The sequence below is a fragment of the Myotis lucifugus genome, unplaced genomic scaffold (assembly GCF_000147115.1).
Source record: "Myotis lucifugus unplaced genomic scaffold, Myoluc2.0 scaffold_66, whole genome shotgun sequence".
Taxonomy (NCBI): domain Eukaryota; kingdom Metazoa; phylum Chordata; class Mammalia; order Chiroptera; family Vespertilionidae; genus Myotis; species Myotis lucifugus.
Genome location: NW_005871114.1, coordinates 4,846,115 through 4,871,923, shown reverse-complemented (window position 1 = coordinate 4,871,923; position 25,809 = coordinate 4,846,115). Strand labels below are relative to the sequence as shown.

At 40.8% G+C, this 25,809-nt stretch overlaps 1 protein-coding gene across 2 annotated transcripts in view; it reads left to right on the top strand.

Moving 5' to 3' along the window:
• The first annotated feature begins 8,965 nt into the window (after window positions 1–8,965).
• The window catches only part of KIF11 (kinesin family member 11), a 43,056-nt gene continuing 26,212 nt past the window's right edge, over window positions 8,966–25,809 (top strand). For both annotated transcript variants that reach the window (XR_002829585.1, XM_006090027.3), the window contains exons 1-9: window positions 8,966–9,264; window positions 16,166–16,298; window positions 16,604–16,701; window positions 16,789–16,867; window positions 19,430–19,615; window positions 19,757–19,881; window positions 21,269–21,359; window positions 22,281–22,523; window positions 24,068–24,163. Coding sequence is in view for 1 of the 2 variants with exons in the window: in XM_006090027.3 (XP_006090089.1) it covers window positions 9,188–9,264; window positions 16,166–16,298; window positions 16,604–16,701; window positions 16,789–16,867; window positions 19,430–19,615; window positions 19,757–19,881; window positions 21,269–21,359; window positions 22,281–22,523; window positions 24,068–24,163 (1,128 nt within the window). In the remaining variant the exon portion in view is untranslated. The remainder of the gene's footprint in view (window positions 9,265–16,165; window positions 16,299–16,603; window positions 16,702–16,788; window positions 16,868–19,429; window positions 19,616–19,756; window positions 19,882–21,268; window positions 21,360–22,280; window positions 22,524–24,067; window positions 24,164–25,809) is intronic.

Below are 25,809 nucleotides of genomic sequence, written 5' to 3'. Positions count from 1 at the left end.
CGGGGGGGGGGCTCACAGAGTACCGTGTAGGCACTAGGGGGCGGGGGTGGGGGGGGGCAACGGGGGGCTCACAGGTACCGTGTGGGCACTAGGGGGCGGGGGGTGGGTTGGGGGGAAACGGGGGGGGCTCACAGGTACCGTGTGGGCACTAGGGGGCGGGGGGTGGGTTGGGGGGAAACGGGGGGCTCTCCAGTACCTAGTGTGAGCACTAGGGGGCCCGGTCGGTGGAGGCAATCCCATTGGCTGTCCCCGGCCGCGCAGGTGTTGGAACAAGGTCAGCCAACCAGGCTGCCTCCCAGAAAACAAATCCGCGCTCTGAAAGGCCCGCGGGCTCCCTCTAGAGCGCGGTAGGGATGTGGACCGCGGGGTGGGTGGAAATTGAGGGGATTTGGGGGGAGTTAGACTATTGGTGTACACCGGTGGGAGGCCGGGACCCAGACGGAACTATCAACCCTGGGGAAGCTAGCTGCCCTTCAAGGAGCAAGGTGGATATGGGACAGGCCATGGCAAAACAACCCCCATTTAAAAAACAGCAACCCGCATATACATGTAGTCCTACAGCCGTGGTCAGTGTACTTCAGTCATTATTTGTAAGACGAGACTTTTTGCCCTGATGGCTTTATGGTATTTTGCATCCAAGAGCAACCTAATTAATAATTTTTATGGCAAAAAATAAAATAAAATAATAATTGTTATGGCCCAGTCGGTGTGGCTCAGTGGTTGAGCCTCGACCCATGAACCAAGAGGTCACTGGTTCGATTCCCGGTCAGGGCATATGCCTGGGTTGTGGGCTCGATCCCCAGTAGGTAGAAGGCAGCTGATCCGTGATGTTTCTCTCTCTCTCTCTATCCCTATCCCTTCCTCTCTCTCTAAAAATCAATAAAAACATTTTTTAAAAATAATAATTGTTATGAATCTGACTTTGTATTGCATTATTTTACGGGGTCTTTAGGGAAGAGTGTGATTAGGGATGGTGACTCCCTTGCTTATGTGGTTTAGGTTTCTGATGTGATAGACAGAAGACTGCAGCCAAAAGCTGCTCTGAATCCTATTATTGCTACAAATGGGAATTAGGAGAAGGGTTCTTTAATCAAGTGGATGCCTCATCAAAGAGGTAGAGGTGATCTTTTCTACAATAGGGTTTCAGCTAAAGGCAAACCTTGGGTGGATGAAAACTGAGGAACTGGAGATAAGGGCTCCTAGTGAAATGCAAGGTAAAATTGCACCACATTACATTTTAGCCCCAACCCACCTGTATTAGTTTCTTGTAGCTGCCATAACAAATTACCACAAACATGGTGGCTTAAAACAACAGAAATGTATTGTCTCACAGTCTAGACGCCAGAATCCCCAAAGCAAGATGTCAGGGCCACAGTCCCTACAGGACTTTTCAGCTTCTGGTAGATGCCAGCTTCCTTGACTTGTGGGCACATCAATCTCTGCCTCCATCTTGACGTTGCCTTCTCTTCTGCATGTCTTTTTTTCTTCTTTTACAAGGACATTTGTCATTGGATTTAAGGCACATCCAGGTAATCTAGAATGATCTTATCTCATCCTAAACTCAATTACATCTGCAAAAACCTGTTTTCCAAACAATGTCACACAAGTTCCTGGGATTAGGATGTGAACATATCTTTTGGTGGGCCACCACTCAACCCACTAACTACCCCACTTTTCCAGCCTCTACCTCCACCCTCTACTCACTCCAATTTACGAAGCTATCACAGCTAATTGATTATTATAACAATCCTAACTTGTCAGTGCTCTACCAATTTTTAAGACCTATTGACATGGCATTGCTTTGCCCCAACAGCGTGGCTCAGTGATTGAGCCTCGACCTATGAACCAGGAGGCCACAGAGGTCATGGTTTGATTCCCAGTCAGGTATATGCCCAGGTTGTGGGCTGTGTGAAAGGTAGCCAATCCATGATTCTTATCATTGATGTTTCTATCTCTTTCTCCCACTCCTTTCCTCTCTCTGAAATCAATAAAAATAAAATTAAATAAATGGCCTTGCCCTAGTTGGTTTGGCTCAGTGGATAGAGCGTCGGCCTGCAGACTGAAGGGTCCTGGGTTTGAGTCCCGTCAAGGGCACATGCCTGGGTTGTGGGCTCGATCCCCAGTAGGGGATGTGCAGGAGACAGCCAATCAATGATTCTCATCATTGATGTTTCTTCCTCTCTGAAATCAATAAAAATATATTTTAATAAAATAAAATAAATGGCCTTTACAAAACTTATCCTTATTTCCATTTCTCACATACCCCAATGTAAGTAACCACTCTCTGATCAGAGCTACCAGAATAGTTTGCCACTCAAAAGGCACTTACTTGGATTTTAACTTTTCATACTTGTAAGAAGCAGTAGATTAGGTATGATGTCTTAGTCATTTTTTTAAAATATGATTTTGTTTGTTTTTGTTCATCTTCAACCTGGGATATTTTTCCATTGATTTTTTAGAGACACTGGAAGAGAGAGGGAAAGACAGAGAGAAACTTCAATTGGTTGCCTCCTGCACGTCCCTGACCAGGGCCCAGGCCAGGGAGGAGCCTGCAACTAAGGTATGTGCCCTTAATCAGAATTGAACCTGGGACCCTTTGGTCTGCTGGCTGAACACTCTATCCACTGAGCCAAACTGGCTAGGGCTTAAATATGTTTTTTTATTGATTTGAGAGAGAGAGGAAGGGAGAGGGAGAGAGAAACATCAAGCCTGCTGTCTCTTGCACACCTCTTGCTAGGGATCAAGCCTGAAACCCTGGCCTGTGCCGGGATCGGGAATCAGCCTGGAGACCTCTCCAATCAAACTTCTGGTGCATGGGACAATGCTCAACCAAACCGCACTGGCCAGGGCGTTAGTCATTTTTGTATATCACCTGGCAGCAAGCACAGTGCTTAGTTAAATTAATGCTTGTTAAATATATGTTTGCTAAATCTGATTATACCTGAAAATGTAACTACCATTTATAGAGAATACAGGGGACAATAATTAAATCACATTTTAAGGATACAAGCCACAAAATTAGAACGTTTGAAAACTATAGGACAAATGACCCTATTTCTTTAACAAATAAATTGCAAAATAAAAAAGGAAGGAGTGCCAGGCTGGTGTGGCTCAGTTGGTTGAGTGCTGTTCCATGCACCAAGAGGTCACTGGTTCCATTCCCAGTCAGGGCACATGCCTGGGTTGCAGGCTCAATCCCCAGTACAGGGTGTGCAGGAGGCACTCAATGTGTCGTTGATGTTTCTCTCTCTCCCTCTCCCTTCCTCTCTCTCTAAAAAATAAAAATAGCATCTTCTTAAATATATATATACTTTAAAAAGAAGAAAGGAGAAGCCTACAGATTAAAGGGGACTTAGAATTGACAAGCTATGACAAGATGTTTATAAAATTTTATATGAAAAAACTCAGGAAGACCCAAGCCAATGTGGAAGAAAAATCTAGAACACTTACACTACCAAATATTATTATTATTAAGCTATAGTAACTGAGATAAATATCATGGCCTGAGAGCAGACAGGCCATGTTAAACTGGTAGTATCTATTAAAGCTGCATATAAGCATACACTATGACCCAGCAATTCCATTTCTACCTATATACCCAACAGAACTAGAAAGCAAAAAACAAAAGATACATATTAGCCAAATGAAATGTTTGGTTCTTGTTTGAATCCTGATTTAAACAAACCCATTATGGAAAAGAAACACGAGACAATCAGAAAAGTAAAAGCACTGACTAGGTATTTATGATATTTTATGTTAATTTTGGGGTATGTTCATGGCTGTGGCTTTTTTTAAAGAGTCCTTTGAGATATATGCTAAAATTATATGATGCCTAGGATTTGGTTCAGAATAATCCAATGGACGATCAGGGAAGAAGGGGAAGTATAGATAAAACAGTATTGGCCATGAACTGGTAATTATTGAAGCTGGCTAATAGATGCCTGGGGGATTTATTATTCTAGTCTCTTTGCTTTAGTATATGTTTGAAAATTTCCATGATAAAAAGTTTCATAATGTTTGTTTTAAGTACAGCACTATGGTAATGAAATACCTAAAAGCAACATGAATTTTTAAGAATGTATATAGCTAAGTGATTTATTAATTATAAATTATTTAAAGCTCTCCGGAATGATTCATACTTGCTAGTCCTTAAAAGTCAGTTTGAGGTACTTTATGAACAGTACTTGAAATATTGATGTAAAAATTGATAATATTTTCCACCCTTAAGACTATTCTTGATTTGTCCACTTAACAAATACAGCCCCAGGCCTTGCTTTAGTCAGGAGTGGGGAAACTTTTTTCTGCCAGGGGCCATTTGGATCATTTGAGGGCCACACAAAATTATCAACTTAAAAATTAGCCTATATTTGGTCAAATATTTAATTAACTCATCCCTAATGCCTTGGCCAGACCAAATGATTTCTTGGGCCTTACACAGCCCGTGGGCTGGATATTCCCCAATCCCTGCTTTAGATGTTGAGGCTACATCAGAGAAAAGAGCAATCAACTTTGTATTGTACTAAAATAATATTAGGTTAACCAGAGTGGGTTTTCTTGCTGCCCAGCTTCATCCAAGGGACTTTCCCTCCATCATCACTGCTGCTCTGCTGGGTAGAGGGAGGTGGCAAAGCTCTCACCATTTGTATTAAGGGGGCTTATGTATGTCCGGGGCTGTTGACAAGAGCATAGGGTTGAATATTTGAACTACATGGGCAATTTTTAAAAAATATAATTTTTATTGATTTCAGAGAGGAAGGGAGAGGGAGAGAAAGGTAGAAACATCAGTGATAAGAGAGAATTATTGATCGGCTGCCTCCTGCATGCCCCACTCTGGGGATCAAGCCCCCAACCTGGAATGTGGCCTGACCGGGAATCAGAGGTTAGACCTCCTGGTTCATAGGTTGATGCTCAACCACTGAGCCATGCTGGCCAGGCTACATAGGCAGTTATTAATGGAGAGCCAGTTTCTTTGGCCCTTCTCCTGGGCTAACTCCCCACCAGATCCTCTCCTGGAATTCCTCTCCCTCAATCTTTTTTTTTTTCTTCAAACGGCCTCTGATCTCCATCAGCTTCTTCCTCCTACATCACTTTCTCTTCATCCAATGCCCCAGCCAGGAATTTTTAAACTAGAGTTCTAAATATCTGGAGGGCACCCTAGCTGGTTTGGCTCAGTGGGTAGAGGGTCGGCCTGTAGACTGAAGGGTCTTGGGTTCGATTCCAGCCAAGGACACATGGCTGTGGGCTCAATCCCCAGCTGGGGGTGTACAGGAGGCAGCCAATCAATGATTCTCTCTCATCGTTGATGTTTCTATCTCTCTCTCCCTACCTCTCTCTCTCTAAAAAAAAAAACAAAACAAAAAAACAAGCACATTAAAAAAAAATTGTGGAGGGCCAGTCATCTGGTTCTCCTTCTGTTGATATCTTGCTTTGGGCTCTTCTCAGAGCCTTCCCTTGCAGTGGTTCTCAACCTACCTAATGCTGCGACCCTTTAATACAGTCCCTCATGTTGTGGTGACCCCCAACCATAAAATTATTTTCGTTGCTACTTCATAACTGTAATTTTGCTACTGTTATGAATCGTAATGTAAATATCTGATATGCTATATGTGTTTTCCGATGGTCACGACCCACAGGTTGAGAACCGCTGCTAAGGTTTTGGTTTGAAAGGTACAGATGCTGAATATTTTTTCTCTTTGCATTTCTGCTATAAGAACCTCAATTCTTGCCCAGCCTGCATAGCTCAGTAGTTGAGCATCAACCTAGGAAGTCACAGTTCAATTTCAGGTCGGGGAATATGCCTAAATTGCAGGCTCAGTCCCCAGTGTGGGGTGTACAGGTGGCAGCCAATCAATGATTCTCTCTCATAATTGATGTTTCTATCTCTCCCACTTCCTTCCTCTCTGAAATCTATATATATTTAAAAAGAACCCCAATTCTCCTGGACACCTTTGGTCTCTAGGAAAGGTCCTGAAGTGTGGCAAAGAAAGAAAAACATAGGGAATAAAATTTCAAATCTCCTTTTGCTATGTGGAGTAATAAATAAGTGGGGTTTTGTGAGAGGCTTTGGGGAGCTACTTCAGATAGGGTGGTTGGGGAAAGTCTCTCTGAGGAAGTGACATTTGAATTGTGACTTGAAAGGTAAGAATGAGCCAGTTAGAGCATCCATCACAAAGGCCCAGGACAGGAGAGGTTCTGGCATGTTCCAGGGTCTGACAAAAGGCTAGAGAACAACTTCTTTGCCTTTCTCTCCCAACTAATACTTGCTACAGAGACTCTACTATTAACACAGTAAAAACAATAACCAAAATTTGGATTTGAGAAAACTATACTTAAGCATTTGGGTGGGGCTTTTTTACAGGTTTATGAATAGTTCATGAACTGTATTTTTCCTCAGTTTATAAGCACATGCAGACATACTTACTGTTTGTTGTCTTTGGCATTCATATGCACAGACAGAAACAGAACCCAACATGATTCTGGCAACTGAAAATAAATAGCTAAAGTTGAGTACTCCTCAACTATCCACTGAAGAATTGCATAGATATTGTTCAAGAGCCTTAAAAGATCATACAAACAAAACTGTTTATGAAGAAAAATGCTTAAGTTATGTTAAATAAAAATTCAGGTTGTAAAACTACAGATTTAATAATTATTTCAATTATTACAAAAAATAATATAGCCCTGGCAGGGTAGCTCAGTTGGTTAGACCATCGTCCTGATAGGCCAAGGTTGTGGGTTCTATACCTGTCAGGGCACATACAAGAATAAATGAGCCCTGGCCTGTTTGGCTCAGTGGATAGAGCATCAGCCTGGGAATGAAGGGTCCTGGGTTAGATTCCGATCAAGGGCCCATGCCCAGGTTGTGGGCTCCACCCCCAATAGGGGGCGTGCAGGAGGCAGCCGATCTATGATTCTTATCATTGATGTTTCTGTCTCTCCCTCTCCCTTCTTCTCTGAAATGAATGAAAAAATATATAAAAGAAAAAGATCCTTCCCTTTGCTGAGTGAATGCAGTGTGGAGAAAAGAGCACAAATAGGGAGACCTATTAAGGAGGTAGTTAAGAATAGTTAGTTGTTCAGGAAAGAGATAAAAGAGATTTGAACTAGAATGGTGGGCAGGTGTAACAAAACCAACAGAACTGCACTGGACATAGAGGACAAAGGTTTGGTTAGCGCCATTTGTCTAGATAAGAAAGATGAGGGTGGAGATAAGGAGGATAAAGAATTCCGCTTTGGATAGTTCCATTTAAAAATATATATATATATTTTAAATATATTTCTTTATTGATTTAAGAGAGGAAGGGAGGAGGAAGAGATAGAAACATCAATGATGAGAGAGTCATTGATTGGCTGCCTTCTGCACGGCCCCCCACTGGGGACCAAGCCCGCAGCCCGGGCATGTGCCCTTGGCCGGAATGCAACCCGGACCTTTCAGTCTGCAGGCCGAGGCTCTATCCACTGCGCCAAACTGGCTAGGGCAAAAATATATATATTTTTATTTATTTCAGAGAGGAATGGAGAGGGAGACAGAGGCAGAAACATCAATGATGAGAGAGAATCATTGATAGGCCGACCCCTACTGGGGATCGAGCCCACAACCGGGGCATGAACCCTTAACCCGAATCGAACCCGGGACCTTTCAGTCCGCAGGCCAACGCTCTATCCACTGAGCCAAACCGGCTAGGGCTGGATAGTTCCCATTTTGAGATGCAGGTGGGCTTTCTAAGAGGAGATATCAGTAGACATCTGACTATGCAGAATCTCCATTGACCCGCGATCGAGGCTTTAGATGTAGATGAATCTTGGGGGGAATACGGGGCCTGAGAGCTTTCCACTCCACCTGGCCGTTAACTTAAGAAACTAAAATAATATCTAGGTTCCTGTGTGCTAAGGGTAGCCAAGAAGCGCAGCTTCCAGGACTGGCTATGGCGAAAGCCCATAATTCGGTCTTTCCTTGACTGCGACTCACACCTAAAGGGGCTGAATCACAGCAAGCGTACGCCAAGGCGCCCCTAGTGCGCATGCGGAAAGCCGGAGGTCACTGAGCGTGGGCCCACCCCCGAGCGCTGCCTGCTGGGATTTGTAGGCTGACTACGGCCGACGTTTGCGCAACCTCCTTTAGACGCCCACGGGAGGCTGCTCCAGACACTTGGCGGAAAGCGCGCCCTGAGTCTGCATCAGTCCCAGCAAAATCCATGTCAGAAAGCGCAAATCCGATTATCCTTTCGTGCTTGTAATCGTTTAGCAATGGCAATGACTTCTCATCAGTTAAAGGATAAATTCAGAGTCCTAAAATGACATGCAAAAATGACTTTCATCAGGAGTTGGTACCCGTGGTAGCCTTATCTCTTAATTATTCTTCCTAATTATTCTTCAAGACTATACTGGACGTTGCCTCCGACATAGGGGCTCGCTTTGGACCTCTCTTCTGTGCTTCTGTAGCACCTTCTTGCAATTCTTTCTTAAAAATATGTATTTTTATTGGTTTCAGAGAGGAAGAGGGAGAGATAGATAGAAACATCAATAATGAGAATCATTGATCAGCTGCCTCCTTGCACTGAGCCACGGCTGCCGGGTCAATTCTTTAATAATAATTATAATCATGGCCAGTCTTCCTGAACACTTACTACATATTCTACTCTATGCTATGTTACCCGTGTTAGCTCATTAATCCTCACACAGCTCTCTGAAACGACTGCTATTATTTTTATTTTGCAGATGAAGAAATTTTGGTTTAGAGCTGTTATGTAATTTGAACAAGGTCGCGTTCAAGTATCTTGTTTACTCCCGGGAGTCTCTCATTGGATTACGAGTTCCAGCCCTGCACGGACGTACCAGCTTTTTACTTTCCCGTGGGCCACGCCCCGAGGGCGGGGCTCTGGTGACGATGTCGCGTCCCATGGTGCCTTGCGCTCCCGCTCTGCAATTGGCCGGGCGGCTGGGCTCTTTTTTCAAATTGAGGCGCCTAGTCGTTGCTCCGTTTCCTGGCATCTGGCGGAGGCGAGATCGCTGATTTGACGGTCCCGGTTGGTGCGGGACTGCCTCGGGGCCAGTCAGAGCCCGCAGTGGAGAGCGGGGACGCCGAACTGCTTCCGTCGATCCCCCCCGCCAAGCCCGCACCCGGCTGGGGAGGTGGGCATCCCAGCCCGCGCCGGTACCAGGCCTTGTTTTCTCGGAGGGTCCCGTCATGGCGACCCAGCCGAATTCCTCCACGAAGAAGAAGGAGGAGAAGGGGAAGAACATCCAGGTGGTGGTGCGATGCAGGTAGGGCGAGCCTGGTGGGAAGCGGGACGCCGGGCTTTGCTGTTGGGCTCCCTCCTGCGCGGTCCGAGGAGAGGGATTTTTTTTTTTTTTAAATTTCTGATGGGACCTAACCTTTCTGCTTCATAGTCCCCTGCATTCTGTTGAATAAAATGACACTTGTCGCGGTGAGGAATAAATTAGTGTCTTTTTTGGAAGAAAGGATATGTGGGGGTGCACAGACATTTCCCTTGCACATTCTGAATCCTTCTAGCTAGGGGCTAATAAATTAACATGAGACGGGTTAGCAGGAGAGAATGTTCAAAGTTTATTATGGAACTACATGCAGGGAGGCCAAGAGTGTGAGGCTCCAAGATGCATTGGGCATTTACGGCTTAATATGCCACTTGGGACAAAGGAGAAGGGGGTCGGGGTCTGGGATTTCCTAGGGAAAGAGGCAATGTACTGGTAGAGGAAAAAGCAAATTCTTGCCGGACCACCCAGAAACTGGTACACAGAATGAAGATCAACAAACAGGCTTTGCTCGATTTCTGTCTGCTACATTTAATTGTATATCATGGTACCAAGGCGAATGCTCCCTTCCTTTAAGCAGTTTTTGTATCTGAACTCCTTTAGGCAGGTAAGGGGGAGGGTGTCCCCCCCCCCCCCCCGTCATTTATAACCAGCCTAAAATCAAAATCCCAAAAGGCATATTTTGGGATTGCAAAACTTTGGTCCCCTCCAGATATTTGTGTCGGAAGTTATAGTTTAACCGCTATATTCAGAAGGAGGATTTGATCGTTGTTTTTAGTGCAAAGTGCGTTCTTTTTTTAAAAGTGAAGTCGACAAAGATATGTGTGACTTTTATATGCCACTCCTGCATAGCCATTTTGCAGACGTTTTAGTACTTAGATTGGGATTGCCATCCTCTTCACCTCAAAAGCAATCAATCACCTGTTTATTCTAGATGCAATATTTTCTTAATCTCTCCTAAACATCACTGTATTTAAATTTTAAAAATTAAGTTACAGAGTGAGTTTATGTTTTTAAAAGGTCAAGGAGACTACTTAAGCCAGGATAGCCATGGGCTTGTGCTGCAAGTTTGTCTCCCCTAGAACAAAGGAGACAGCCTTCTCTGGATGGTGGATGGAGGTGTTCAACTCTCCCCTGATTTATTTCCAAATAACTTCCCAGTTTTAAGATTAGATGGTACAGGAAAAACATACTTGTACAAACTGTTGCTTAATTAGAGATTGATTTATTCAGCTTTTTAGAAGCTCTCCACAGTTTACTGGTGAATGTGTGTTTTGCATGTTTGTTGTTGTTTTAAAAACTTTAACAACTTCAGCAAATTTTCTGTAAATCCAAAAGTATTCTAAAATTAAATGTTATTTTTAAAATGTGTCAATGAACTTTCCTAGGTTATCCTTTAGTCTGTTTGGTGACTTACTTGTAGATGTCAAAGGCTATATATAGCTAGCTTCTCAACTAGGTGCCAGAGAGGAAATTTAGTGGTAACCTTATGTCGAATTTCCGGTTGCATTCTAGGGCTGCAGTTAATAGTTGCTTATGTTCTGAAGGTTTTTTAAAAAAATCAGCAGCCTGTTTTAGAAATGAAAAATTTTAGGTTATTTTGATCCGTTAATAAAGGCAGGCAATATTACATTGCTGTGTGGTTTTATTTTCTTTATTTTTTATTACAAAATATGTCAAGCCTATAAAAAGTTGTAAAGAATACTGCAATAGACATCTGTATATCCATCACCCAGATTCGAAACAAGAATAATCATTAGGGCTGGAGCACCAGTGTATTCATCCCCACTTCCCAACCTTCTTCCTCTACTCCAAGAGTTCAACATTACCCTGAACTTCATGTTTATTATCCCCATAAATTTCAAGCTTTAGCTTAGAGGGGATTTCTTTTACTTTATCACTAATGAAAAGTGCTTAGGTTGTATAGTATAAAGGATGTTTTATCAGATTAGCTTGGCTTTTTTGTTTTTGTTTTGTTTCAAGTAGCCTTTCTAGTACAAATATGTCCTCTATCTTTAGTAAAATAACAATTTAAGCCCTAGCCGGTTTGGCTCAGTGAATAGAACCTCGGCCTGTGGACTGAGGGGTTCCAGGTTTGATTCTGGTCAAGGGCACATGCCCAAGTTCTAGGCTGGATTTCAGTAGGGGGCATGCAGGAAGCAGCCAGTCAATGATTCTCTCTCATCATTGATGTTTCTATCTCTCGCTCCCTCTCCCTTCCTTTCTGAAATCAATCAAAATATATTTTTTAAAGAAACTCAATTTAATAGGCCCTCAAGGTGGTCAAACCTTTTCTGTAAAGGGCCCAGGTAATAAATATTTTAGTCTTTTCAGGCCACATATTATCTCTGTCATATATTATTCTCTATTTTTTTTTCCAGTTTTGAATTTTTAATTCACACAGTTTATTGTACCCTAGGAGGCCAGCAAGATTTCAGGAGAGGAGAGATGACTTCATTACTTGATTATATTGAATACAGCCTTTAGGATGTTCTTTACTTGTACAATAACTATATGAAAAAAGTTTTTATTCTATCTATAAATAGCTCAGGATAAAGGTATAAACTTCTAGAGTTGAGGAACTGATAGTATGGAGAAAAATTTTAATAAGGAAATAGCTTTGATACAAAGACACACACATACACAAAACACCCTCTCTCCCTTGTATACTCTACAGGTTGGCAGAAACCCTATTAAAATCATAATATAAAGATTTTAGGATTTAAGTTATTTTTGGCATTTTAATCTATAGTGCTTAGGCAATTTAGGTCTTAACCTATCTGAAGTATTCATATATTTTAAAGTATATCATTGTATTTTTTAATAGGCCCAGACCATCTTTCCTTACACAGTAACCCAATATGACACCGGTTACCAAATGGAAAACAAAATTATGATTCTGTATTAAATCCATAAAGGATATTTGAGAGAAAGGACATCTTGGAAAATAAAGACTTCAGAGTTCATTATTCCAAGTTAAGATCATTTGAGTTATTAGCAGAGGTTACAAATAAGCTGAAGGTAAAAATCTTCGAGTTGCTGCTTATAATTTGCTTTGTTGAGAGAAGACTGTTCCACTGGTCCACTATACTATGGTGCAAGGGTTTTTGTTTTATCCTTGAAAAGGTTTTCTGTAGTTGGTATTTTGTCAGCCAGGCGTCACTCCTGCCGTACTCCTCGCAGTAGGACATGCGGTCCATGGTGCTGCTGGAACCTTGATTCGTTCACTGGAGGCTTCTAATCATAACTGCTGCACAGTCCTTGCCTGGGCTATATTGTGGGTGTTTGCTGTTGTTTTGCTGGACATCTTTCACCTGAAGTCAGGAAGACGGTGTGGCCCAGTGTTTGAGGTTTTAAGTAGAGGAATGAATCTGCCAGTGTACTGTTGCTGCTGCCACCACTGTTGAACACCCAGTATCTGTTTTTTTTTTTTTTAAATATGTTTTTATTGATTTCAGAGAGGAAGGGAGAGGGAGAGAGAGATAGAAACATCAATGATGAGAGAAATTCATTGATCGGCTGCCTCCTGCACGCTACACACTGGGAATCGAGTCTGCAACCCTTGCATGTGCCCCGACCAGGACTTGAACCATGACCTCCTGGTTGCTCAACCACTGAGCAACACTGGCCGTGCTGGAAATATTTTTTATTGATTTTTAGAGAGGAAGGGAGAGGGAGAGAAACATCAATGTGAGTGGAATATCCATCCACTGCTCTCCTGCATGCCCTCTACCTGGAATCGAACTAGCAACCTTTGGTTACATCGGATGATGCCCAACCAACTGAGCCACACTGGCTAGGGCTGGAAAGCTTTTTACACCAAAATAGTTACATGGCTGGCTCTCTCACTTTATATATTTTGCTTAAGTATCACCTTTATCAGAGAAGCCTTCCCTGACCACTCTAAACAGCAGCAAATACTTATTTTCCCCATTCATTTCCTATCCCCAGGTGTGCTTTATTTTCATTTCAAATTTGTCAACACCTAATATATTGACTTGATTGTCATCTCTTCCTGACCGCCAACACATACACTTGGATGAAAGCTCCCTGAGAATAGGAACTTTGGATGTTTTGCTTTTTCCCCCCTGAAACTTGGCTATGATCACTGCTATACCCAAATACCTAGAAAAGTATCTATCACATAATAAATGCTTGCTGAATGTTTATGGGATAAATGAATAAATTAAATGCTTGCTGAATGTTTATGGGATAAATGAATAAATTTAACACTTTTCCACAAGACCACTTTTACTCCCCTTTTTAAATTTTTTTTTCAATTACAGTTGACATTTAATATACTAGTTTTAGGTATACAGCATAGTAGTTAGACATTTATATGACTTATGAAGTATCGCCCCATAAATCTAGTACCCATGCATAGATTTATAACAATATTATTGACTAGAGGCCCGGTGCATGAAATTCATGCATGGGTAGGGTCCCTAGGCCTGGCCGGTGATCAGGGCAGATCAGGGCCTCCCTTCCCCAGCTGCCGGCCAGGGCCTTCCTTTGTTCCACGCCACCCCCTGGTGGTCAGCGCACATCATAGTGAGTGATTGAACTTCCTGTCTCCCCTCAAACTCTCGAGGGGACACTTTGCATATTAGCTATATATATATATATATATATATATATATATATATATATATATATCCTATGCTGAACTCTCCATCTTCCTGACTATTTTATAACTGCCAATTTGTACTTGTTTATTTTGTTTGTTTGTTTTAATTCTGACCTGAGGGGTATTTTCATTGATTTTTAGAGAAAGGAAGGGAGAGTGAAACATCTATTAGTTGCCTCTTGTTCTTGCTCCAACTGGGCATTGAACCTGCATCTTAGTTATGTGCCCTGACTGGGAATCAAACCCAAAACCTTTTGTGTACAGGACAACGGTCCAACCAACCAAACTACCTGGCTAGGGTGACTGTTTGAATTTTAATAGAACACTAGTGAGGCCAAGGAATCGATGGGTTTATTAATGTCATCAGCAGAAACCCTGCAGTTTCTAATCAGAATAGGAAAATAGTGGCTTGGTAGTACTCTTTTTTTGTAATACAATGAGTCCCTAAAGCTCCTCTGGGAGTTTTGATAACTTTTGGGAATGTGTGAATTTTTACTACTCTGTCCTGACAGCCTGAATGTATCCATTTGGTAACTTAATCACATGCAAGAGATTCAAGGTTGCTAAGAATAGTAGACTAATTGGAAAAGCTTTAAGCACATGAGAATTCACGCTACTTTATACTCTTTGGCCTCTCAGTGTAAATTGGTTTTGACTTAGTTTTGTTGAACTTCTAATGATGCATGCTGTGGATTACGCGTGCATTGTTTAGGTTTCAGTACATTTGGCAAATGACAGCATTACCAAATATTACCTGGGAGTTGCTAAGTTAAATTTCCTAGGATCACACATTTGGTCTTCTGATCAGTCAAAAATATGCTAGGGAGCCCTAGCCAGTTCGGCTCAATGGTGGGTAGAGTGTCGGCCCACAGACTGATGGGTCCCAGGTTTCATTCTGGTCAAAGGTACTTACCTCAGTTGCAGGCTTGATCCCCGCCTGGGTCAGGGTGTGTGCAGGAAGCAACCAATCAATGTGTTTCTCTCTGTCTCTCCCTTCCACTGTCTCTAAAAGTCAATGGAAAAATATCCTCGATTGAGGATTAACAACAACAAAAAATATGCTAGGGAGTGGGGCATGCCAGAGTACATTGTGGTATCCTTAAAATAAAGCAACTTGGCTTGTCTAGTGATGAGGGGAAAGATAATTTCTTATTTGGCATGTCCTTCCATAATATGTGATACTTATTGGGAAAAATGAACTCAGGTCAAGAGTACATCTCCCCTTTTGCCCAGATGTGTGTTAAATATCTTATGGGTGCTACTATGTGGACTATGGGTGTTTTTTGTTTTTAGCTTTCCCATCATTCCTCTTAGGGTGACATTTATTAAGCAATGTAATTTAACATATTTGAGTGCCTACTGGTTGCTAAGCATAGTAGCAGACTCTGGGGAAACAGTAAACTAAGAATTTCTTGCCCTACACTGCTGGTCGGTTGGTACTATAATGGTTGGCGGTATTACTAGGCCCACTTTTCAAATGAGGAAACAGACGCAAAGTGCTACATTGCCCAAGCAGACTGGCTCCGAGTCCTCACTGTACTGAAATGCCTAAGGAGGAATAGCTTAGAAGATTACTTCCTCAGGAAGTCTTTGCCATCACCCATGCCTCCTCCATCCTGCCCTGTCCCAATCAGGACCACATGAAATCTTTGCTCTATGTTCCTAACAGTGCCTTTTACATACCCTTTCTAAACATCACCTCTTTTATAATCATTTGTTTTATGTCACCATTCTCCACTAGACCTCACTGTGAGGACAAACTGAGTTTTACCACATATAACACTTGGAACAGTGAGTGCCTGACACATAGTAAGGACTCTATGCATTAGTCATTTTTTTGTATCTATTTTTTATTTTGTTCAGTTACCCACTGGCCGGTTCGTATTTTGAACACAAATTTGGCATGTTCTTTCTACTACATCATAACCTAACTTGATCAGATGCTAAGAATAGTGGAAATGGAATTCTGAAAAATATGTGTGACATTTTTTACAAGTTAATTCTATTAGCATCTACTCTAAGAAACTGTCAGAATTGTAATGTTTTACATAACTTTGAAAATTTAAAAAGCTAATTTTATTTCTGGTAATTGAAACCCTTAAAATTCTGTTTGCTTTAGCAGTATCACTTAGCTCCCATTTAGTCCCTATCACCAGTAGTGCAGTCAAAATGTCACATTGTTCTTGTCTGAGGTATTAATGAAAAGTTCATCAGTAACATGATAACTAAAAGCTCTTGAATAACATTATGTATTTCTTTTTATAGACCATTTAATTTGGCAGAGCGGAAAGCTAGCGCCCATTCTGTAGTAGAATGTGATCACGTACGAAAAGAAGTCAGTGTACGAACTGGAGGATTGGCTGACAAGAGCTCAAGGAAAACATACACTTTTGATATGGTACTTCTTACGATGCTGCTACTTCTCTATTATTCACTAATGTATAGTTAACCTAGTATACATATTTCCTCTAGGTTCTCGTGTACAATGACAAATTTCAGTTGACTTAGAGTTGTTGGTGGTTTCTAGTGAGCTGAATGAGTTAATATATTAAAAATAAAATTATTAAAGTGGGTAATTAAGAATTTTTTTTATTGAAGAAATGCTTTGATTTTTTTTAACTTTATTTTTATTGTTGACACTATTACAGATGTTCTCCCCTACCCCCCTTGCCCACCTTCAGCTTGATTTTTTTTCCTTTATAGGTTTTTGGCGCATCTACTAAACAAATAGATGTTTATCGAAGTATTGTTTGTCCAATTCTGGATGAAGTTATTATGGGCTATAACTGCACTATTTTTGCGTGAGTGAAACATTATTTTTCACATTGATGAAAAGGTTTAGATGTATATGTTTGGTTTTTATTTAACATTTTTGTTCATCTTGACAGATATGGCCAAACTGGCACTGGAAAAACCTTTACAATGGAAGGGGAAAGGTCACCTAATGAAGAATATACTTGGGAGGAGGTATTTGTTGCTTATAACAGACTCTGTCTCTAAAGTAGCTGAAATATAACTGAATAAAACTTGGTTGAAGGACTTTGTCTTCAAATAGAGAAGGAGTACCCATGTTAAGTGGGAATTTAGGATTAACTACTACTCTAGTAAAATTAAAGTATATGGTAGGGCTTCTGTTTAAGAAACATATTGTCTCATTGGGAGAGACTGGGCCAATACATATGGTACAGTTAAGTGCTAAGAGAGGGGGCAGAGTAGTTGGAGCAGAATATTGTGGAAAAGTGAAATGTGAGTGTGGCTTGAAGGGGAAGACCTTGCAACGAGGGAATGAATCTCATAAAGTTAACATAGCAAGGGCAGTATGGTACTTTATTAATGATCACCTTGTGTGTTCAAGAAATTAAGATTACTGCATTGTCGAATATAGTAGAGAACAAATAGTACATTTCACAATGATTTTCACCAAATGTTTCAATTGATTTAATGACTAAGTCAGTTTTCAAATTATTAACATTTGGGTAGGTCCTTTTTTCCTAGAGGTTACATAGTTGAGGCATTAACTTTATATATACACTAGAGGCCCGGTGCACAAAAATTTGTGCACTGGGGGGGGGGGGGGGGTTCCCCCCCAGCCCGGCCTGTGCTCGCTCACAGTCTGGGACCCCTCAGGAGATAACGACCTGCTGACTTAGGCCTACTCCCAGGTGGCAGAGGGCATGCCCAATCCCTAGGTACAGCCCCTGGTCAGGCTCAGAGCAGGGCGGATCGGGAGGTTGCGATGCCACCCTCAGTCACGCTCAGGGTAGGGCCGATTGGGGGGTTGGGGTGCTGCCCCCTGTCACTCACAGAGCAGGGCCAATCAGGGGGTTGGGGTGCTGCCCCCTGTCACTCACAGAGCAGGGTCGATCAGGGGGTTGGGGAGCTCCCCCCGTCACGCACAGAGCAGGGCCCATCAGGGGGTTGAGGAGCTCCCCCCTGTCACGAACAGAGTAGGGCCGATAGGGGAGTTGGGGCACCCCCCCCGCACACACACACACACAGAGCAGGGCGGATCAGGGGGTTGGGCGCTGCACCCTGTCACACTCAGGGCAGGGCCAATGGGGAGGTTATGGCTCTACCCTGTCACACACAGACAAGGCTCGTGGGGGGGGGGGGGGTCCCGCACCCTGTCACACACAGAGCAGGGCCGATCAGGGGGTTGGGGCGCCGCCACTGTCACACTCAGGGCAGGGCCGATGGGGAGGTTATGGCTCTACCCCGTCACACACAGAGCAGGGCCCATGGGGGGGGGGGGGTGGTTGGGGCGCCGCACCCTGTCACACACAGAGCCACAGGGCGATCAGGGGTTTGGGAGAGCGTCCCCCCTATCAGGCACAGAGCAGGGCTGATCAGGGGGTTGGGGCGCCTTCCCCTGTCACGATACAGAGCAGGGCAGGATATGGGAGGTTGTGGCCCCCGCCCCTGTCACACACAGAGCCGCAGGGTGATCAGGGGGGTTTGGGGCGCTGCCCCCCTGTCACGCTGATCCCAGTGCCGGGAGGCCTCTCGGCTCTGCTGATCCCGGTGCCGGGAGGCATATTACCCCTTTTTACTATATAGAATAGAGGCCTGGTGCATGGGTGGGGGCCGGCTGGTTTGCCCTGAAGGGTGTCCTGGATCAGGGTGGGGTTCCCCACTGGGGTGCCTGGCTAGGCTGGCTGAGGGGCTGAGGGCCGTTTTCCGGCTGGCGGGTGACGGAAGCTCCCAACCGCTCCTTTTTTTCTTTTTTCTTTTTTTTTTTATTCTGGGCCGGCTTTAGCTCTGAGGCCTCGGCTGCTGAAAACTTTGATACAATGTTGCGGTCAGGCTGGCTGAAGCCCGGCTGACTGAAAGCCGGTTTCTGGGGTTTTGTTTAGCTTCTATATTTGCAACAGAGTTGCTTAGAGTTGCAGCTGAGAGGCCGGCAAGTTAGGCGGGGAACGTTGGAGTCTGCAGTTACTGGAGCAAGCAAGCCTCCCTGTTCGCTTCAGTGCATGGCTGCCAGCCGCCATCTTGTCTGACAGTTAATTTGCATAAGGATATGCTGATTAGCCAATGGGAAGGGTAGCGGTCGTACGCTAATTACCATGTTTCTCTTTTATTAGTGTAGATGGAATTGTAACTGTAGGAGATATGGAATAGGCATAAGGCACAGTTTCAAAATTTAGGGATTCTTAACTGTTGTATTAAGGATACTTACACATTTGAGAAACAATTCTGTTTATGTCAGAATTAGGGAATATACTTTTAATGGGCCCTTTTTTCTGATTAAAATGGTGGTGGTATATATTTATGAGAAAAGCTGGAAAAGATTATTGAACTTGGCTTTATAAGCAGCTCAGTTCAGTTGGTTTTTGTGTAATGCTCAGGCATAAAGTGTCTGGGAGGCATGGCAGATTAGTGGAAGGTATGAAGAATAATTACTCTTAAATAGACTGTTGTAAATGACTTGGCTTTTCTAACATTAGGTTAGCTTTTTTTTTTTTAAACAGTTTTAATTCCACATAAAATAAATTCCATTTATTTTAGTCCTTATTAATATTACAATTTCAGGATCCTTTGGCTGGTATAATTCCACGTACTCTTCATCAGATTTTTGAGAAACTTACTGCTAATGGTACTGAATTTTCAGTCAAAGTGTCTCTGTTGGAAATCTATAATGAAGAACTTTTTGATCTCCTTAATCCATCTTCTGATGTTTCTGAGAGACTACAGATGTTTGATGATCCACGTAACAAGGTAACTCAGTCCTTGAGAATGAAATATTTGCAAATTTTACTGTGTGATGCTTTGAGAAGTGTGTGTGTGTGTGTGTGTGTGTGTGTGTGTGTGTGTGTGTTAAGCAATCTAATGGGTGCTTTTTAAAAAATATTCTGCCAGAGAGGAGTGATAATCAAAGGTTTAGAAGAAATTACAGTACACAACAAGGATGAAGTTTATCAAATTTTGGAGAAGGGAGCAGCAAAAAGGACAACTGCAGCAACATTGATGAATGCATACTCTAGGTAAGAAAGCCATTGTCTTCCTCATGCTCCATTTTCTTTTTAGGAAAAATTACAAACTTGGGGAAAGTCAAATTGGGGTGGTCAAAGTATGTGAATCACATACCTAGATTTTATGCTAGATTGCATGCCTTAGTAATTGGTTTGAGATTTATAGGGAAGCCCCAATATTGGAAGAATGCTGAAAGGAGAACAAGGACAAGTTGAACTAGAGCGGAAGCATTAAACTATTTTAAAGTAGATTTTTTTTAATCCGCTAAATGAAATTGTACATGGGAGCCAAGATTAAAATATGGCTGCTATAGTTGCATTTGGGATAGAATGCTCAGAGGCTTAGATCTTCAGCCTTAAGAAGGTTTACTCTGAGCACTTTTCTGAAGCCACTGTGTATATTTAGAACACAGTTTGAAAAACTTTGGTTTGAGGAAGGATTAGAAGGAAGTCAAATGACTTTATTTTCTTTTTTTCAACTTTATTTAGGTATGATTAACAAATTTGTATATATTTAGGTTGTACAACATGATTTTTTTTCCCCAAATGGCTTCTTGTTAATGTAGGAAGACGGATGATCACTGACTTTCAAGGGGACAAAAGGCCATATTTGATAGCGCCCTCTATAGGATAAATCCCAAATTCTACAAATGCAGTTTACCAAGTTAGAAGTGAGTTTTTTCCTGTTGGTCCTTGAAGGAAACATCAGAGTGTAATTGAAAGAGTTGTGGGTTGGGAATTAGGTATTTGTGTTTAGTTCCAGTTCTGCAGTTAGTTAAATATGTGTCTTTGGGTAAATAAGTGAACTTATCTGAATATCTGTTTCCTTGAGCTACAAAATGATTATTAGGACTAGATCTCTTATTTCTTTGCTCCCTTATTGAAAATTTCTACAGTTATAACTGCAATTTTATAAGCAGTTATAATTGCAACTATATAAAAATATGTATGCATTTAAAGAAAAAAAAAGGCATGAAAGTAATTAATATCCTAATTTTAAATTTACATTTTCCTATGATAGCTTTCCATTTTTAAAATTTAAGCTATAAATCAATCATAAAATGAAATTTCCATTCTGATTGGCTTGTAACTTAATTTTATATAGAATTTGGAGAGAGAGAGAGGGAAGGAGAGAGAGAGAAAGAGAGAGAGAGAAGTATTGATTTGTTCCTCTTATTTGTACACTCATGGGTTGATTCTTGTATGAGCCCTGACAGGGATCGAACCTACAACCTTGCCACATCCAGACGATGCTCTAACCAGCTGAGCTACTCGGCCAGGACAGATACTATCTTTCTTTACTTTTGTGGATTTAGATCTTTCTTGGCTGTTTTTAATATTTTATAGAAAGCAGATAATATTTTGTATTATAATGACTTTGTAACTTGATCTTTTCTAGTCGTTCCCACTCAGTTTTCTCTGTTACAATACATATGAAAGAAACTACAATTGATGGAGAGGAGCTTGTTAAAATTGGAAAGTTGAACTTGGTAAGCATCTACCTAAATACCACTGTTTCATTCTTGTATTTTTACTCCAGCTTTATTGACAAATAAAATTATATATTTAAAGTGGACAGTGTGATGATTTGATAAACATATTCTTTGTAAAATGATTACCACAATCAAATTAACACATTAATTACCTCACATTATTATCATTATTATTATCATTATTTTGGTGATAAAACTGAGGATCTACTCTCAGCAAATTTCAGTATAGTATTATTAACTGTACTAGTGTATATCAGATCCCCAGAACTTACTCACCTTAACACTGAAGGTCTTTATCCTTTGACCAGCATCTTCTCCCTATCTCCCTGACCTCTCTGCTTCCGATAACCATTAGTCTACTCTCCATTTCTATGAGTTCGACTTTCTCCCCCTCCTCGCTGATTCCACATATAAGTGAGATCATACAGTATTTGTCTTTTTGTCTTGCTCTGGTTTTTTTTCAATTAGCATAATGTCCTCTAAGTTCCTCCATGTAGAATTTTCTTTCTCATGGCTGAATAATATTTCATTGTGTGCATATACCACATTTTTATCTATTCATCCATTGACAGACACTTAGGTTGTTTCCACATCTAGGTATTCTTAATAATGCAGTGGACATGAGAGTGCAGATATCTCTTTGACATACTGATTTCATTCCCTTAAGATATTTACCCAGAAGTGGGATTGGTAGTTCTCTTCTATTACTTTATTTTTGATCCCTTCAGAGAGCAGCCTGAAATTTTGTACTTCTAGACAATATTTTTATAGTCATTGGGTTATTAGCTTTGTAGTGGGTTGTTATTATAGAAAACTTACTTTGGTTATTTAATATATTATGTATAATATGAGAATGAAAGTCTTCGAGTCCAAATCCAGTAGAATGACAACCTTTTTTTTTTTTTTTTTTAATTCAAGGTTGATCTTGCAGGAAGTGAAAACATTGGCCGTTCTGGAGCAGTGGATAAGAGAGCTCGGGAAGCTGGAAATATCAACCAATCCCTGTTGACTTTGGGAAGAGTTATTACTGCTCTTGTAGAAAGAACACCTCATGTTCCTTACCGAGAATCTAAACTAACCAGAATCCTCCAGGATTCTCTTGGGGGACGTACAAGAACATCTATAATTGCTACAATTTCTCCTGCATCTCTTAATCTTGAGGTAAGCCCTTTGAACAGTATCTGCCAGTGAGGTAGCTGTAATTCTTATTTAGCTATCACATTATTTTATTTTCTTTATTCTTTTTTTAAATGTTTTTATTGATTTTTTTTTTTCTTAGAGAGCAAGGAAGGAAGAGGGAGAGAGAGATAGAAACATCGATGAGAGAGAAACATCGACTGGCTGCCTCCTGCATGCCCCCTATTGGGGATTGAACCTGCAACCCAGGCTTGTGCCCTGGCCAGGGATCAAAACAGTGACCTCTTGGTGCATAGGTCAATGCTCAATCACTGAGCCACATCAGTCAGGCTCTTTATTTATTTATTTTTTTAAATTTTCTTAGAGAGCAACATCAATTGGCTGCCTCTCATATACACCCTGACTGGGTATTGAACCTGCAACCTAGGTATGTGCTCTGACCAGGAATTGAAACTGCAACCTTTTTGGTGCATGGGACGACACTCCAATTATACAAGCCACCTGGTCAGGGTGCTGTCTCGTTTTAAAAGTTCATCAATTGGCTGAATTAATTCTGTACTATAATAAAAAGAATCTGGACATTGCATGTGGACACATTTAGGAGGACACCACTGAAAAAAATGTCTTTCTCCTTCCTGGCAAGCGTTTTTAATCTTAAAAAGCCAGTTGCTTACTGGCTTTTTCCGCACAGTCTTCAAAGAAAATTGCTGTGGTCATTAGCAGTGTATGGTTACATGGGATATAGAGATTTAATTGAGGACTTAGAAGTTAAGTGAATGTTAGTGTTTAGACTGCTTAGAGAGCAGTGAAGGTGGGGTTGGGTGTGTTGGAATAGGTGGGAAAACCAAAAGAAGCAACAAAGATGGCAAAATTGACTCTTACTTTATTGTAATAATCATGTACTTTGAATGGAATTAGAAAAACTTTATAACGTCTCTAACTCTCCTGTCCTTAAAAAAATAATTTTATTGAGATATGATTCACATACCATAAAATTCACCCATTATTACTATGTTCACAGAGCTGTGCAATCATTACCAAAATCTAAGTTTAGAATATTTCATCACCCCAGTCTGCCCCAACTCCCAGCCTTTGGTTACTACTAATCTACTTTTCTTAATCTATTAGATTTGCCTACTCTGAATATTTCATATACATGTAATCATACAATAAGTGTTCTTTTGTGACCAGCTTCTTTCACTTACCATCATGTTTTCAATGTTCATCCATATTGTAGCATGTATCAGTACTTCATTTCTTTTGGTGGATGAGTAATATTCCATTGTATGGATATAGGACATTTTGTTTATTCATCAGTTGATTGAATTCAAAAAATTACTAGATCAAGTTATTATAAAGTTATAAAGACCCTAAACATTGAGGAGAAAGAAAAAGATAGGGATGTTTTGAAAAATCTCTTTTTTAAAGGTTGGGTATAATAGTCTTAGTGGCAGATTTTCAGATTAGCTATAACCATAAATTATTACTTATGAGTTATTTTATAGTACATTTTAGGTAACAGAACTACATTCTCATAGTATCTTTAGTAATTGGCTTTTTCATCACAGGAAACTCTGAGTACATTGGAATATGCTCATAGAGCAAAGAACATACTGAATAAGCCTGAAGTTAACCAGAAACTAACCAAAAAAGCCCTTATTAAGGTAATTGTGCATTTTTGTGGAGGAATGTAATCTTGTTTGACAAATGTGAAAATAAGAAATTGCAATAATTATTAAAAGATTTGTTGAATTGCCTATGGTAGGGCTTTTCATTTAATAATATAAACTAAATACCTTGTATGTTAAAATATTTTTTCTAATGCTAACATGTTGACTTTTCCAGCTCTATTAAATCAGCAAAATTTGAAAATATTTACATTTAAGAAGTTTATTTATTTATTTACAACTAAAGGGTAACATGTATAGTTACTATACATTAGAGTATAATTACTGTAACATTCACCCATTTTAAGCCTACAATTTAATGATTTTTGTTCATTAAGATTCCATATATTAGTGAAATCATATGTTACTTGTCTCTCTCTAACTGATTTATTTCACTTAGCATAATGCTCTCCAGGTCCATCCATGCTGTTGAAAAGGGTAAGATTTTCTTCCTTTTTATAGCCGAGAGTAGTATTTTGTTGTGTAAATGTACCACAGCTTTTCTATATCCACTCATCTACTGATTGGCACTTGGGCTGCTTCCAAATCTTGACTATTGTAAGTAACACTGCAAAGAACATAAGGTTGCAAATATTCTTTCAATGTAGTGTTTTGGGTTTCTTCAGATAAATTTCCAGAAGTGGAATCACTGGGTCATAAGGCAGTTCCATTTTTAATTTTTTGAGGGAACCCCATATGGCTTTCCACAGCGGCTGCATCAATCTGCATTCCCATCAACAGTGTATGAAGGGCTCCCTTTTCCCCACATCCTCACCATTATTTGTTTATTGATATTGATGATAGCCATTCTCACACATGTGAGGTGATATCTCATATTGACCATCTGTATATCCTCTTTGGAGAAGTGTGTATTTAGGTCCTTTGTCCATTTTTTTTTTTTTAACCTTTAAAAATTTTTTTATTTCAGAGAAGGGAGAGGGAGAGATCGAAATATCAATGATGAGAGAGAATCATTGATCTGCTGCCTCCTGTACACCCCCTACTGTGGGTATGGAGCCCACAATCCAGGCAGGTGCCCTGACCAGGAATCTAAGTGTGATCTTTTGGTTCATAGGTCGACACTGAACCACACCAACTGGACTAGGCCCATTTTCTAATTGGATTATTTGAGTTTTTTATGGTTGTGGTTTGAAAGTTCTTCATATATTCTAGATACTCCATATCACAAACATGGTTTGTAGCTTGTCTTCTCATCTTCATAAGGACTTTGGTAGAGCAAATGTTTTTGAATTCAGTGTGATTAATTTTTTCCTTTTATGAATTGTGCTTTTGGTGTCAGTTGTAAGAACTCTATGCCTACCTCTAGATCCTGAAGTTTTTTTCTTTTGAAATTTTTGTATCTTTACATTTCACATTTAAGTTCATAATTCACTTTGAATTCTCTTTTGATTAAGGCGTAAAATTTGGGTCAAGCTGCATATTTTTTGCCTATTGGGTAGGGAGCCTTTTGGATTGCGTTAGCATCCTTTGTTGAAAAGGCTGTATTTTCTCATTTGAATTGATTTTGTACCTTTGTGAAAAATCAGTTGGGTATATTTTTGTGGGTACATCTCTGGGCTGTGTTCTATTCCCATTGATTTATACGTCCTTCCACCAATATTACACATTGTAGCTGTGTAATA